We start from the raw sequence: 13,948 nt of genomic DNA, 5'->3' as shown, positions 1-13,948 counted from the left end.
TTAAAACACTTATTTTATACTGTTAAAATGGTATCGTACTACCCTTTCCCTACTCTTTCTGCCGGTTATATGTCCATTGTGATATGTAAGTAATTTTGGTGTATTTTTCTTTCTGATACTTAAAAAGAAGTTTTGCCTGAAATTATTGGCATTGAATTAGATGATTGCAACTAGATCGCTATAATTATAGTTATATTTCAGTATGCAAAGCAGCTTTTGAATTTCTTAATTGGAAACTCAATATTACATTAATTAAAATTTTAAGAATATACATTGATTAAATGATAGTATAAATATCTTACACAATAAGGACATTAAGTCCAGTGTTGAAGCCATGAAGTTGGCATGTCTTTAACATGTAGTAGACTAACCCTTCTTTAGGACCAAAGGAATCTTGTGTTCCAGCCATGTGGAGTATAAAGAAAGTTAAAGATTGATTTTTATTTTCTAAATTCATGACTTTTTTCTGATAAAACAGCTACTATCCCCTGTATTTGAGTTAGTTGAACATCTGGCCGCAGCCCATGTTTCCAACTCTCACTGCTGATCTCTAGACACACCTTATGTACCTTCATTCCCGGGACACGCTCTCTTCGTTCTTTTCTTTCTCCCCTGAATACTTCATCACCAAGCCTTTCCTGGTTACTCTGTTTACCCCAGCCCAAGCTCAGTACTCTTTTTCCTAAACCACAGTCGGGGCTACTGCCTTACCTTGTAGTATTGTATTTTTAAAATATCTTTTCTCCCTAAATGGATTGCAAGCTCTACAGGGGAACAGGGTTAGTTTTTATGTCTGTTTCCCTATCATACATCAGACTAGTAGTTTAGTAGGCCCGATTTTGTTGCCAGACCACAGCAAGTGCCCTAAGAGGCACCTTTTAGTTTTCTGGCTAGAAATATGTAGCAGTTCAACCAGAAATTGCTGCCTGTCCTGTGTACGTATGTAGAACAATAGTTGGTTAAATTATTTTAATGTTTTTTTTCAGTCCTTAGACTTTAGAGTATTAACACCTACATTAAAATATTTAGCTCAACTATAGAACTGGTGTTCTTTTGCAATGAGAACGGGGAGATGTATACAACAGAAAGCTGGTTTTAGGTAAATGTCAGGTCATTCTCATGGCTTACATCAGGTGTTCAAAATATTTTATTGAAGAGAAGGAAGAAAAGAAAAGTGTGTTCAAGTCCTAAAATGACATTTCTAAAATAAGGAAAAAATAATAGTTAAAGTCATGAGTTTGATAGGAAGTAATATCTTACCCTTATGGGTAAGAGATGTTGAAGAATTTAAGAGCAGAACTCTTGGTTCCATAACTTTATTCCTGTGTGATGTAGGCAGTTCATACTTTTCTGAGACTAGTTATCTTTACCTATATAATGAAGATAACAGATAAGGAAAAAATATTTAGAGATGCTTAATAAATGGTCCCAGTTGTGATTTTTTTTTAAATAAGCAAAGCCTATATAATACCTAAAAATACCTAAGCCCCTTCAGGGAACTTATGTAAGATCTTAGACCAAATGGTATATTCTGTAACCAGAATACACATAAAATATTATTACCACAAAATTCTGCATTGCTGTTTCTTTTTAAATGTTCACTTTGATCATTTCTATCCAAGAATAGATTCTCACTATAAAATTGAGATTTTTCTAGTATGCTTGTCATCCAGTTACAAAAGAAGTGCATGTTGTTTCAAGAATGATTAAATGTAGGGGAAAATATTATTTTTTAAAAATTCATTAGCTCCTGCTGCTGCTTTTCCTTGCAAAATGAAAATTCTTTATGTATTATATAACTAGTTCCTGTACAAACAATTAAAATATTTTTCCTTTAAAACCTGACACATTGTGGGAGAAATTAAGAGGAGAATAAAACTAAAGAAGATAAACAAAATATTTTTCAAGCTTCCTACTTCAGGCATTTTCCCCTTTATTTATTATAAGGCTTAATGTACATCAGTAACATTTAGCTACTTATTCCCTCTTCTTAAAGCATACACACACGTGCACACGTGCACTTGAAAGAGAACAGTGATGGCAGAACTCAATAAGTATCCCAGTTTTAGATTTCTGAGAAGTGGAAAAATTCCTTTTCTTAATAATGTAAGAAGCACTCAAGTCTCAAGAGCAAGCCACCCCAACATTGTTCTTCTTGTTTTTTGTGCTGCTAAATTAAAATGCATGTTTTAATTGCTGCAACTATAATTTGTTCAGAAATGGTATAATTATGAGGCATGATGAAGAGAGAATGTGCATCATCCTTTTTATTATCTCTCTCTCCTTTTGTTTTAACCTTTTGTCTCAGCCTTGGCTAGAGCCTAAAGAGAAAGACTAGTTACTGCTAGCTCAGGAAATACCTTTAACCACTGCTCATTTCTAGTGAATAGCACCTTACACTGTCCCAGCACTAGTTATAACATGAAATAAATATTGAGAATAGTGATGTTATGATGACTTTCTTTTTCTGACTAACTTATCTGGGAAATTTTTTTAGTTACAATGGATGAGGTAGACCCTTTCCCCAACATTTTATTATAAACATTTTCAAACATACAGAAAAGTTGATAGAATTTTACAGTGAACACTAGCATACCCACCACACAGACTCTACCGTTAATTTTTACCAGCTTTATCACATAGGTAAATTTTTAAAGGACTTTTTCCTTTTAGGGGTCCCTAATCATAACTAAAAGAGATTATTAGTATTCTCTTTTCATAGAGAAAAACACTAATTATCCCAATCTTAGGCCACACAGTAGAAAAACAGTATCTAAATCTATCCTTATGAATAATTAATTGAAAATAAAGAATACAGTTCTCTAAACCTGAGTGGTCTGATGGTTGTAAAATAACTAATTCAGGACATTGTATCATGTTTTGTTTTATTACGGTGGATTGAGTTTATCAATGTGCTTGCAGATATCTACATTTTCTCTTAAAGATCTCCTTTCTTAAGTCCCAACAAGTGATTACTTATTTTCTCTTCTACAGAAACGGCCATCGTTCAAGCAAATCATTTCAATTCTGGAGTCTATGTCAAATGACACAAACCTTCCCGACCAGTGTAACTCATTCCTGCACAACAAGGCAGAGTGGAGGTAGGTAGCCCTGACTCGAAGCTACAACTTCTGGCCATGACTAGTCTCACTGAAGAAGCGAACGAGAGGCCTTGATGACAGTCCTGATTTTTAAGCATAGCTTAGGGAAAAAAAATATTTTTTAAAAGGATTTTGGAGATACAATATGTCCTTCATTTCATATGTAAGCAAAAAAGAATGTTTTTCTAAGCTTGTTGCCTTATGATATGTCTAAGTATTTGGAAAGAATATTGAAATCCTATCTTCTGAGACAAAAGATGGTTACCAGACATTTCTCTGTATACAGCTTCCTAACTCTTTGTTAGGAAGCTTTGGCGTCTGTCCAGTGAGAAATAAGAATGCTTGGCCGGGCGCGGTGGCTCATGCCTGTAATCCTAGCACTCTGGGAGGCTGAGGTGGAGGATTGGTTGAGGCTAGGAGTTCAAGACCAGCCTGAGCAAGAGCGAGACCCCCCGTTTCTACTAAAAATAGAAAAATTAGCTGGCCTGGTGGCATGCACCTGTAGTCCCAGCTACTTGGGAAGCTGAGGCAGGAGGATCCCTTGAGCCCAGGAGTTTGAGGTTGCAGAGAGCTACAATGACACCACTGCACTCTAGCCCCGGGCAACAGAGTGGGACTCTGTCTCAAAAAAAAAAAAAAAAAAAAAAAAGAGAATGCTGTTTGCCTTGAAATTTGCAGAGCATGGGCACTGCTAGTGAAGAGGGTAGGGAGACTATAACAACACTTTTAAAAGAAAACTTTGGTTGTTATAAATCCTATTAAAATTTATTAAGTGTAAAACAAACTTAGTAATGAGAGAATTGTATGAGTGGAAAAGTAAGCCCAGGATGAAACATTTTAGCCAGGTCACCTGCTGCATGAATATAAATAGCTTGTTTGGGAGCTGATATTATTCCTGCCCTGACTCAGCAGAGACTGTAAGTAACTTCATCTCCGTTCCCGATAGCCGTGGCGGTAACATGACGCCTTACGCCATCTGCTGATGCCAAATGAATACTGCATGCACTTTGAAAATGAACTGAGTTGTTTACTTCCATTATTAGACATTCCTTTGGGCTTTCTGTTTGATTGGTGTTTTACAATAACCTGATTTACTTTTATTCTTTTGAAATATCTATCTAGGGCCAGTGAGTTAAATGAATTTTTATTTAAGGACACAAAAGTAATACTGTGAGCTCACGTCTAGGTATGAGGGACTTTTTTCTTAACAAAGCATGTAAGTAATATTCATTTCGCACAGTAAGAGATCAGTGCACATCGAATCAGATCACACCCTTTAAAATCCATATATGAGTTCCCAATACTCTTAAGACAAAGACGAAAATATTTAAGAAGGCTCCTAAGACCCTCTGTACTCTGGCCTCAGCAGCCCCATCTTAAGAACATCATTCTGACCCTTAATTTTTGGCTTTTAATCCCTCAACAGATGCTTATTTCTCCCTTATTCAGGGTCTTTGCAAATGCAATTTCTTCTCTTTAAAACTTATCCCATTTCAGCTGCACACACCACCTCTGCCACCCATACCCCACCTTAGCTGCTATTTGCCATTCAGATAGCAGATGAACAGCGTCTTCAGGGAAGGGGTTCCCGACCCCAGGCCAGATCAGGTTCTGCTGTATGTGCTCTGAGAGCATCTCCTTCATAGCCTTTACTGCTATTGGAATTAATTCTGCAGTTATTCAGTGTGTGTCTCACAGGCTAAAATGTAAGAGGGACCAACAGTCACTTCTGTTCATCACTGTACCTACACGTGGTACACCACAGCATCTAGAGTGTACCTTGAACACAGCATTTGCGCAATAAATACTGGGGAAGGAAGGAAGAAAATACCATAGTGGTAATAATATAAAAAGGCATTATGATATTAAACAAAACAATATAAATATGTAGGTTAATTTGTTTGCCATGACAAAAGTGATTTTTCTATTCGTTCATTCACCTTTCATTTGTTGAACTTCCGGTGGTGTGAAAACCACTGGTGCTGTTCTAGGTTTGGGTGTAGCACAGAGCACAACAGTCCCGATGCACATGGAGCTCTCCAGCAGGAGTGCCCAATATTAAACCGTTAAATATAAATACACAAAAAACTGTCCCATTACTATTTTGATAGGTATATGACAGAAGTACTAAATGTATAATGTAGAGCATGTAACTATGAAATCTGATCTAGTCTGAGGACATAATAAAAGGATTCCTAGAGGAAATGCTATTTGATCTATTATCTAAGGGATTAGGAAGATCTCAATGCTAATATTAATACCTTTGAGATAGGGAGTCTTTTAAAGTATGTCAACAAAATCAGCAAGCAGGTAGAAGGTTGGTTAAATTTTCTCCATAAAAATTTAAAACCTCCATTTAGCCAAAAGTAGTTACCCATCATAAATAAATTTCCAAGACAAACGACATACTGTTATAACTTTTTCCCCTATATGATAGATCAACAGCTCTCAAACTTTGTGGTCTCAGGACTCCATTGCACTCTTTACAATTATTGAGGGCACCAAAAAACTTTTGTTTAAATGAGTTATATCTGTCGATATTTACCACATTCAAAATTCGAACCTAGGAAAAATTTGAATATGTATTTATGCATTTAAATAACAATAATAAATCCTGCTTCTGCATTCAGCCTATTGCACCATCAACATGTCAGGAAGCCTCTGGAAGACTCTGTTCATTTGTGAGAGAACGACAGCAGAATAGGCAAATCCTGTATTAGTGCTATTCTGAAAAACAATTTAACCTCAAGAATCCTTTAAAAAGGCCTCATGGTTCTCTAGGTTACACATTGAATACTGCTGTGATAGAGTTTCTGTCTTTAAAATAGTATTTTAATTAAAATATCATACTAAAAGACATGAAAAGGCATGAAAGAAGAAATCAAATGGCTAATAAACATATGAAAAATATTCAACCTCACTTAGCAGTCAAATAAGTATAAGGGAGCATAATTAATTTATCAGATTGGCAAAAATATACATTAAAGAAAGATCCAAAGCTATAGGCTTTCTCATATGTTCCTGGTGGGAAAATACTACCCATATGGATGAGTTTGGCAATATGGATCAGATGCTCTAAAAATGTTCATATTCTTTTTCCTAGAAATTCTACCACTACCAGTTTATTCCTAAGAAAATAAATGGGAAGGCTGTGCAAGACTGTATGGACACTTGTTCAGCAAAGCATCGTTTAAAAATCTAAAACTAGAGGTGGCATAAAGTGCAATGAAAGGGAAATGGCTTTAAAAAATGCTATCTGCATACACAGAATAATGTGGAGCCATTTAGATAACACAGATCTAATAATGATTTAAAAATAGAGACTACAGTATAGTTTCTTTAGAATGACCCATTTTTTATAAAATATATATTTATGTGTATATGTACATAGACAAAGAAAAGTATCAAAGTATTATCACTGGGTAATGGGATTATGGAAGAGTGTTTTCTATTTGTATCTCTTTATTTTCTACTTTTTCTCCATTAAGCCTGGATTAGTTGAATGATAAATTTAATTTTTAAAATGCTCGAAGACAAAAAATGAGGGGAATGAGGGAAAAAGAGGTAAAATAGATTGATATATTTTAGTAAAAGGCATACAGTAAACCACGGTTTGAGAAGCAGCAGAGCTGTTTTAACTGAACTTGGCAATTGGTTAAAAACATGGGGAATAATTATATTAATTATAATAATAATAAACACAGTTGTCATTTATTAGGTTCTTACCAGATGCCTGTACTTCATTTAGATTATCTTTTTTAATCCCCATAGCAACCCTAAATTATATCACAGATGCAAAAACTGAGGCCTAGGCATGTTGGGTAGCTTGCCCGAGATCATACAGTACTGAGACGGAGCCAGCAGTGGAGCCCAGGTGGTCTGTAACGTGGGGCTGCTCTTGCGCACGTGCTGTGCAGTGCTCTTGCTGGACCTGTGGCCCTGTCATGCTGTCTCCTCATTGGCATGCAGTATGCACTTGACTAGATTCCTTTTTGGCTAAGAGAAATATTACAAAGCATGATTGTTTCAGGTTATCATTAAGGCAAAAAGAATGTCTAACCCAATATGCAAAGTGCTAAAAAGAATGTGTTTTTCTTAGATAATCTCGATATTCCAAAGGACAATACTACTGCTTTTCTTTCTCCCAACTTTTGTCTGATGTCTGAATCCATGTGACTAGTGTTTTCGTAAATTAGAGTCACAGTGAAGTCTGACTCCAATACGGCTGTGATGTTTCTGGCAAATGATTGTTTTCTGGTAGAGCTTCCTCCACACATCAGCCAGATGGAACTTGTATTTTTAGAAAACTGAATAATTATTCTGAAAATTCTTTTTAAAACTAAATTATTAAAAACCACACAAACTATGTTATTTCCTTTGACCTAATAAGTAATAGGAAAGATTTCTAGTGTCAGGCCCATCCTTGTTCCTCAGAACTTCAGCTTGTTTCTCTTCCTGTTGACTTATGAGCAGTAATGACAGTGAGCATTAAGAAGAGAAAATGTATCATCCCGTTAGTCATGTTTTCAATTTTCATCAGCCCATGTGACTGCCTGCAGACCTGTGGTACTCTGCACCGAGTGAGCTATGCAGTGTTGCAATGAGCTTTCAGAGCTGTGTCTCTTGGCAAAGTACTTCTTTGGTTGTTTTTCCTCAGTGACCAAGTACTCGCACCATGACATGCCTTCTTTAAAACAAAAAAGCAGAGATGAAAAAATGTAATCTTTGCAATTTGGATGTTAGCGCAAATCGTGAAATATATAACACTAAATCTAATACACATATATTTATCATGTAATATATATGCTGTATCACTCTTTTTACCAATTGACCTTTTCTTTCAAAGTAATTTTTTGTGTGATGAAAGAGTTACAGTTCATGGCCTGTTTTTGGCATATGGAAAATTTATACTAGTTGAAATTGACCTTGTTGGATTTGGTTTAAGAGAAAATCATAATTTTCATCAACTGAGACACTTGAACTATATTTTTAGAATAGGAAAGTTATATAAATGCATTAACAGATGCATTTGATACAAAACAATGCACGAGCAAAAACTGCTAGGGCAGCGGCTGGTTGTGTTTGTGTCATCTCCAGGTCGGGTTACCTCTCTCGTATAACCTCGTGCTCTATTTCAGATCCTGGGGTCAGGGGAGCAGTGTTAGGAAGCGAGGCCTGAGGAGACAATTTTGAAGATTTTTTCACTGTTCGCTTCTGTGCTACAGCTTTCAGCTTATTTAGCTGTTGCTCTGTTTTCCAGAAGGGCTCACAATTGCAGTGGGCTCCCAGGGCTAGAACTTGAGATGAATCCTTGGCTTAAATTACAAGTGAAGTAGAAGGTGTTCACCATTTGCCCTGATCAAAAAGAACAGCGGTGAGCTCAGTCTTGCTGGCAAGAGCGCGGGGACTGGCTTGGCAGAAGCGCTGCGTAGACCACAGCCCAGGCTGCTGCCAGCTGGCCTATGGGCCTGCCCGGCTCTGCTGCCTCCTTGTCGCCCTCTGACTCTCAGTGGCTGAAGATGGCTTGCTCTTTCCTTTTCTGTGACAAAAGTTTACCCTAAGGTTGTTTTTCCCCCTCAATCCTTCATTGAAAGATAAAAGCAAACATTTTTTGTTTATGTGAATTGGTGTATTTTTATCAGATAAAATTGGATAAATTTTATCGGATAAAATTGGGATTTTATGATAGTCATAATCCTGAAAGATAGCTGATTTAGTGCCTTTCTTTAGGGACTATAATGTGACTTTACCTATATCCTTTAATGATTTTTCAAATGGCGCCAGTAAAAGGGACAGAGCGTTGCTATTTGTGGGCAGTGCAGCAGATGCTTTTTATGTTAATTGCGACCTCCCGTGCGCTGAGGTGCTGTTCAGACAAGCAGGGAAGTGAAGTGTTGGACCCAAATCTAGACCCACCTCCAGAGCTGTTCCCTTAGTTGGGTTTTACCAGATGATAGCCAGAACCTTTTTGTTTTCATTCATTTAGTTCTCATCTGTAAGAGCACTGGAATAAGCTGTTCACTTATTCTGATTTTCCTCAGAAAGAAAAAGGCAGATTTTGATCACATGTATTCATTAACTTAGATCGGGGGCTTCTACCTTCTGTACTCAAGGTGTGAACCGTGCTTATGCAGTTGTAACAGGTTTGTCTCGGGGGCACCTCGAAGCAGCTGCTCGCAGCACTAAGCAACTATTCTACAGCAGTTACCTATTTCCAGGCCCTTCCTTCTTCCAAATTATTCTCTCTGGTGCCTTCTCTAGCCTTGACTTCCCTCTCCCTCTCTTTCATTCTCTCATTAGTGATACTCACAGACTCTTGAGAAACTCGAGGGAAAGAACTTCCAGTTCTCAGAGCATAAATTTAGACTTAAACATTGTGACAGCCCTGAAGGAAAAAAAGTTTGTGCTGAGCCATGTCAGCTGTTTCGATCGCTGGGCAGGACAGGTTTCTACAACAGGGCATGTTGTTCCCAGTGGTGAGGTGGCGTTGGCCTGTATCGACTAAGGAGAGAACTTCCTTTAAAAATTATTAATATTGGAGTTAAAAAGAACCTCAGAGTTAATCTAACCCAGGTTTTCCTATACTTGCCTGATTGTAAAAATTACTTGGCTCTTTTATTAAATCAGGAAACTTTTAGGCCCCACCCAGCCCTACTAAATCATGAGCTTCAAGAAAGGGTCCTAGGAATCTCTATTTTATTGGTTTTTTGGTTCATTTGGTGGTGGTGTTTTTTTTTTTAATAAGCAGCCTAGGTAAGTCTTAGGATCGGGCAAGTTAGGGAGCCCTAATGTAATGTAACCACCACTACCAAGGAAACTGAGTCAGGCTAATCAATTGGTTGCTTGGATTATTCAGCCAATGAGGAGGCTAAAGTATCATCTCAACCACTCACTGATGGTGTGATATTGATCTTCCAACCTGAGTATCATTTTCCCATCTATAATGTTATATGAGATTAATACCTGTTTCTTGGGGCTGTTATGGGAATAAGATGAAATAACACATAATAGTGCTTTGTAAAGAGCTAGATGAATGTAAGTATTTATTACATGGCTGAACTGGGACACAAGCTCCACAGCTTATGCTGTACCCCAGTGGCACTTCAGTATTTTGTTGAAATATTTTGAGCTTATTTTTCCACCTAGAAACTATCTGTTGATTTTTAAGAATATGAAAGATTCCTTCTTCTCTTGTAGTTTCCTGGTTGATTTAAAAGCACAAGTGTCAGCCTTTTACTTTGATGAGCATTCTGATGCACCACTAAGCGTTTGCTATCTCTTAAGCTGGAGCTGGGTGTGGTGACTCACACCTGTAGTCCCAGCTACTTGGGAGGCTGAGGCAGGAGGACTGATTGAGCCCAAGAGTTCCAGGCTGCAGTGAGCTGCGATCACCCCACTGCACTCCAGCCTGGGCTACAGAGAGAGACCCTATCTATTTTTTTTTTTTTTAAAAAATTGAGTGATATCTCTTAAGTAAAGTGGAGACTTAACATCAGTTATCCCTGTGCAGGTGTGAGATCGAGGCAACTCTTGAGAGGCTAAAGAAACTAGAGCGTGATCTCAGCTTTAAAGAGCAGGAGCTTAAAGAACGAGAAAGACGTTTAAAGATGTGGGAGCAAAAGCTGACGGAGCAGTCCAACACCCCGGTGAGTACCCGGCCCTCGCCGTCCCGCCAGGCGCGCGCGTAGGGAGCGGCTGAGCAAGGCTGAGCGCGGTGCCTCTTCCGACCGTGTCCAAGGGCTGCACCTGCTACCCGGGAGTGTTCGTATCTCATTTCAATTAGCGAATGCCAGAAATTTAAATGAAAAGATTATCCCATTTTTTGGCTGTTTCCTTAAGAACCGTTTTTCTGTCCGTGTGTTGGTATGTTAGAATAACAAAAATAAAATCTGATGTATTTTCACACCATCTGTTAGATCCCCAGAACGTGCACCTCAGTGCTGGTTAACTCTTTATGGTCCATCAGAAACTAATGAATGCAACACCAAGGTAACTAATGGACTAAGAAAGTCTTCAGTGCATCAGAACTTAACCACGTTGTCCTTCTAAAATAGAGCTACCCTAACGACAAGCATTAATGTTCCTTACTCAGTTTGGTGTTGTGATCACGGGCAGCAAAAGATTGGAAAAAGACTGCTGTCTCCAGTATTTACCACACCTAGGAAGTATCTTGTTTTCTCCCAAGTCTTATATTTAGAGGAATATAAAAATTCTTAACAATTTAACTATTTATACACACCTTGAGCTTACATGCTGATATGATACATTAAAGTCTAATCAAATGTCAGCATTCTTTCCTCTTTTAAATGACATACCCTTTTCAGATATTAAGTATAAATGTATAATTGGTTTTTCCAGAGGTTTTAATGGGCAATATTTGTTCATTTGAAATCATAAGTAATGGTAGATTAAATTCATTTTTGATAGTTGCTATGGCAGTTATACCAAAAAATACTTAAATGCCCTTCATTGTGTGATCTTCAAGAAGCTTTCCTATTTTTTAAAGTCTTAATCTCCATTAAGCAGCAATGCCCAATTGCAAAGTATTTCCCAATATCTAAAGAATAAAATAGCTTGTCTCTTTTTCCAATGTGTGTGGAGAAGCAACATGCTATCCAAAAAAAGGAACATACAGTGAAGTTAAATGTTTATTATCAAATTTAACTTTTTCAAAAATGACTTTGGTGGTCCAGAGAATTCCAGAATAATAATGGCATTGCTATACATGAGACTATCATGGAACATTAAAATAGTATAAGTTCCATGAATTTAACTTGGCTTTTGAGAAAGACGACCAGGGAAGTTTCCTGTTCTGCTTGACTTGGTGCCACCAGGCAGACTGGGAAGCATCACCCCAGGAGTCTGCAGAAGAGCTCCACTTATCCCTGAGCTGATGGGGCAGGAGCCAGAATGTGACCTTGTCCCCATAGCATAGCTTCTGAAGTCTGGGAGGTTTTTCTGTTTTGTTTTGTTTTTTAAATGCATTGAAATCTTAAGCAATAAAGCACTGCATGGCTTGACTCTTTCTATAAGTAGTAAGAAAAAACTTTAAACTACCTATTAGAGTATGCTTTAGAACCTTTCTTTAGTTTATTGGCATCAGTTTTTCTAAGAAATTATGGGCTGCTTTGCACACGTTATTGCTATTAGTAACATAGTTGTGTAATAAATAATAAAACACTCTGAGTGCTCTGTAGGTTGGACGCTTACATTTTTAACTCCAGAAAACTTTCTTCACTGTAAAGGAACTGACTGCTCTGAGAGCCGCCATCTAACAATGGACAGCGTACAGCACAAGCTGAATGAGACTTTCTTCCTTTTTTTCCTTATGAGGGATAAGTTTTCTTTCTTTACAGTACTTGCTTTTAATGTCTCTCTTGCTTAGAGCTGGTATTTCTGAAGGAAGGAAAGTTTATGCTCAGATATTTTATAAGTAGGTGTTTTCTTTTATCCTCACATCAGTTTTTATTTGACTTTAACTGAGGTTTCTGAGAGAAAGATAAAATAAACCTTTTAAAAAGGAAGTAGCTGGAGGTTTAGGTTTTCTGTGTGTGGCCTCATCTTAATTATAAAAGTTTAACATTTATGTAACTTCATAAAAAATTATATCATTGAATTAATTTCAAGGACACTATTTTCTTTCCTAAAACTAAAACATTAAAGATAATCGGGAAGATGAATTCTTTATGTATAAACATGGAAATGTTTATTTTTTAATTATAGGGAGAGCTTGAGGTAAGAATTTTATTTCTTTGAAGAATACAGTCTTATTTAAGAGACATTTGTTGAGATCTTTTGAGTCTAACCTAATGTGAAGAAGCACCCCTGAAATAATAAAACCGAGTAAGCAACAAAGAGTTCCTTAGAGTGTCTAACAATTGAAAACAAATTTGAAAAGCTAACAAGTTTGACTGCAGGGAAAATAATCTCCTGTTTCCAATGTCTAAGGATCTAAAGCAGTTTTTTCTTCCATAGAACTGGTACTTTATGGTTGAATTATATGAAGTTAAAGTTATTATTGAACTAACAACTCCAAGAGTCTTTTACAATAGAGTGAGGTGCTTTTTTAAAACTCAGCTTCAACTTCCATTTAAAAATTAGGAATTGGTCCTAAATATTAAGTGCCTTTACACCCAGAATATAAGGTCACCCCAGAGTTATATTATTTGTACATTGCTTATCATAAACTTACCTATATTTAAACCACACCAAAAATACAAGCCTTAATTTGCTTGTTTCTCAAAAGAAGAGGCAGTAACATTTTTCATATTCTAACAGTTTTACTCCTGAAATGAATATGACCAAACATTTATGAGACTAGGTTAGCTGTTCAAAGTAATTGCATAAAGATAGAAAATAAATGTCAGTAACTACTGTGAGAAGAAATCTTAGGAAAAAAGTTCTGTTAAAAGAAGGAAACTTGAATATTAGAGAATATAGGAAGAGAACAATAAGTTAATACTGCTTTCCTTTCTTCCCGGTTTTTAGTTACGTAGTTGTGTATAACTGAAATGTAAGAGGCCATCTAGAATTTGTTGACAAATGAATTGTTTAATAATTTGAATAAATAGTTATTAAATCAGATCTGGCTGTAATAAATAATAAACACAAGCAAGTGTATTTTAAACTCATTTTTAGGTACAGTCAGACTACTAGTCTAGCTAAAAAGGTAGTTAACAACCCAAATTTCCCTAGGACTGTATTGACTGCTGAACTGTTTTTGTGCTTCCTCTGAGCTTTTCTTCTTTGGTACATGGTTTCTTAATTTTTTATTTGAGATTTAATCTCTATTTAATTTCCTTTTTGTAATATAATGGTTAACTAAATGTTTGGGTGTGAAAGTGAAA

The 13,948-nt window shown here is 36.7% G+C and overlaps 1 protein-coding gene across 4 annotated transcripts in view; it reads left to right on the top strand.

Annotated features, from left to right (window-relative positions):
* The window catches only part of MAP3K20 (mitogen-activated protein kinase kinase kinase 20), a 161,055-nt gene that overhangs the window by 107,949 nt on the left and 39,158 nt on the right, over positions 1 to 13,948 (top strand). For all 4 annotated transcript variants that reach the window (XM_045560199.1, XM_045560198.1, XM_045560201.1 and 1 more), the window contains exons 10-11: positions 2,995 to 3,101; positions 10,612 to 10,747. In XM_045560199.1, the coding sequence (XP_045416155.1) occupies positions 2,995 to 3,101; positions 10,612 to 10,747 (243 nt within the window). The remainder of the gene's footprint in view (positions 1 to 2,994; positions 3,102 to 10,611; positions 10,748 to 13,948) is intronic.

The sequence above is a fragment of the Lemur catta genome, chromosome 8 (genome assembly GCF_020740605.2).
Source record: "Lemur catta isolate mLemCat1 chromosome 8, mLemCat1.pri, whole genome shotgun sequence".
Classification (NCBI taxonomy): Eukaryota; Metazoa; Chordata; class Mammalia; order Primates; family Lemuridae; genus Lemur; species Lemur catta.
Note: the sequence above shows the minus strand (reverse complement) of the source record. Positions and strands in the feature narration are given on the sequence as shown.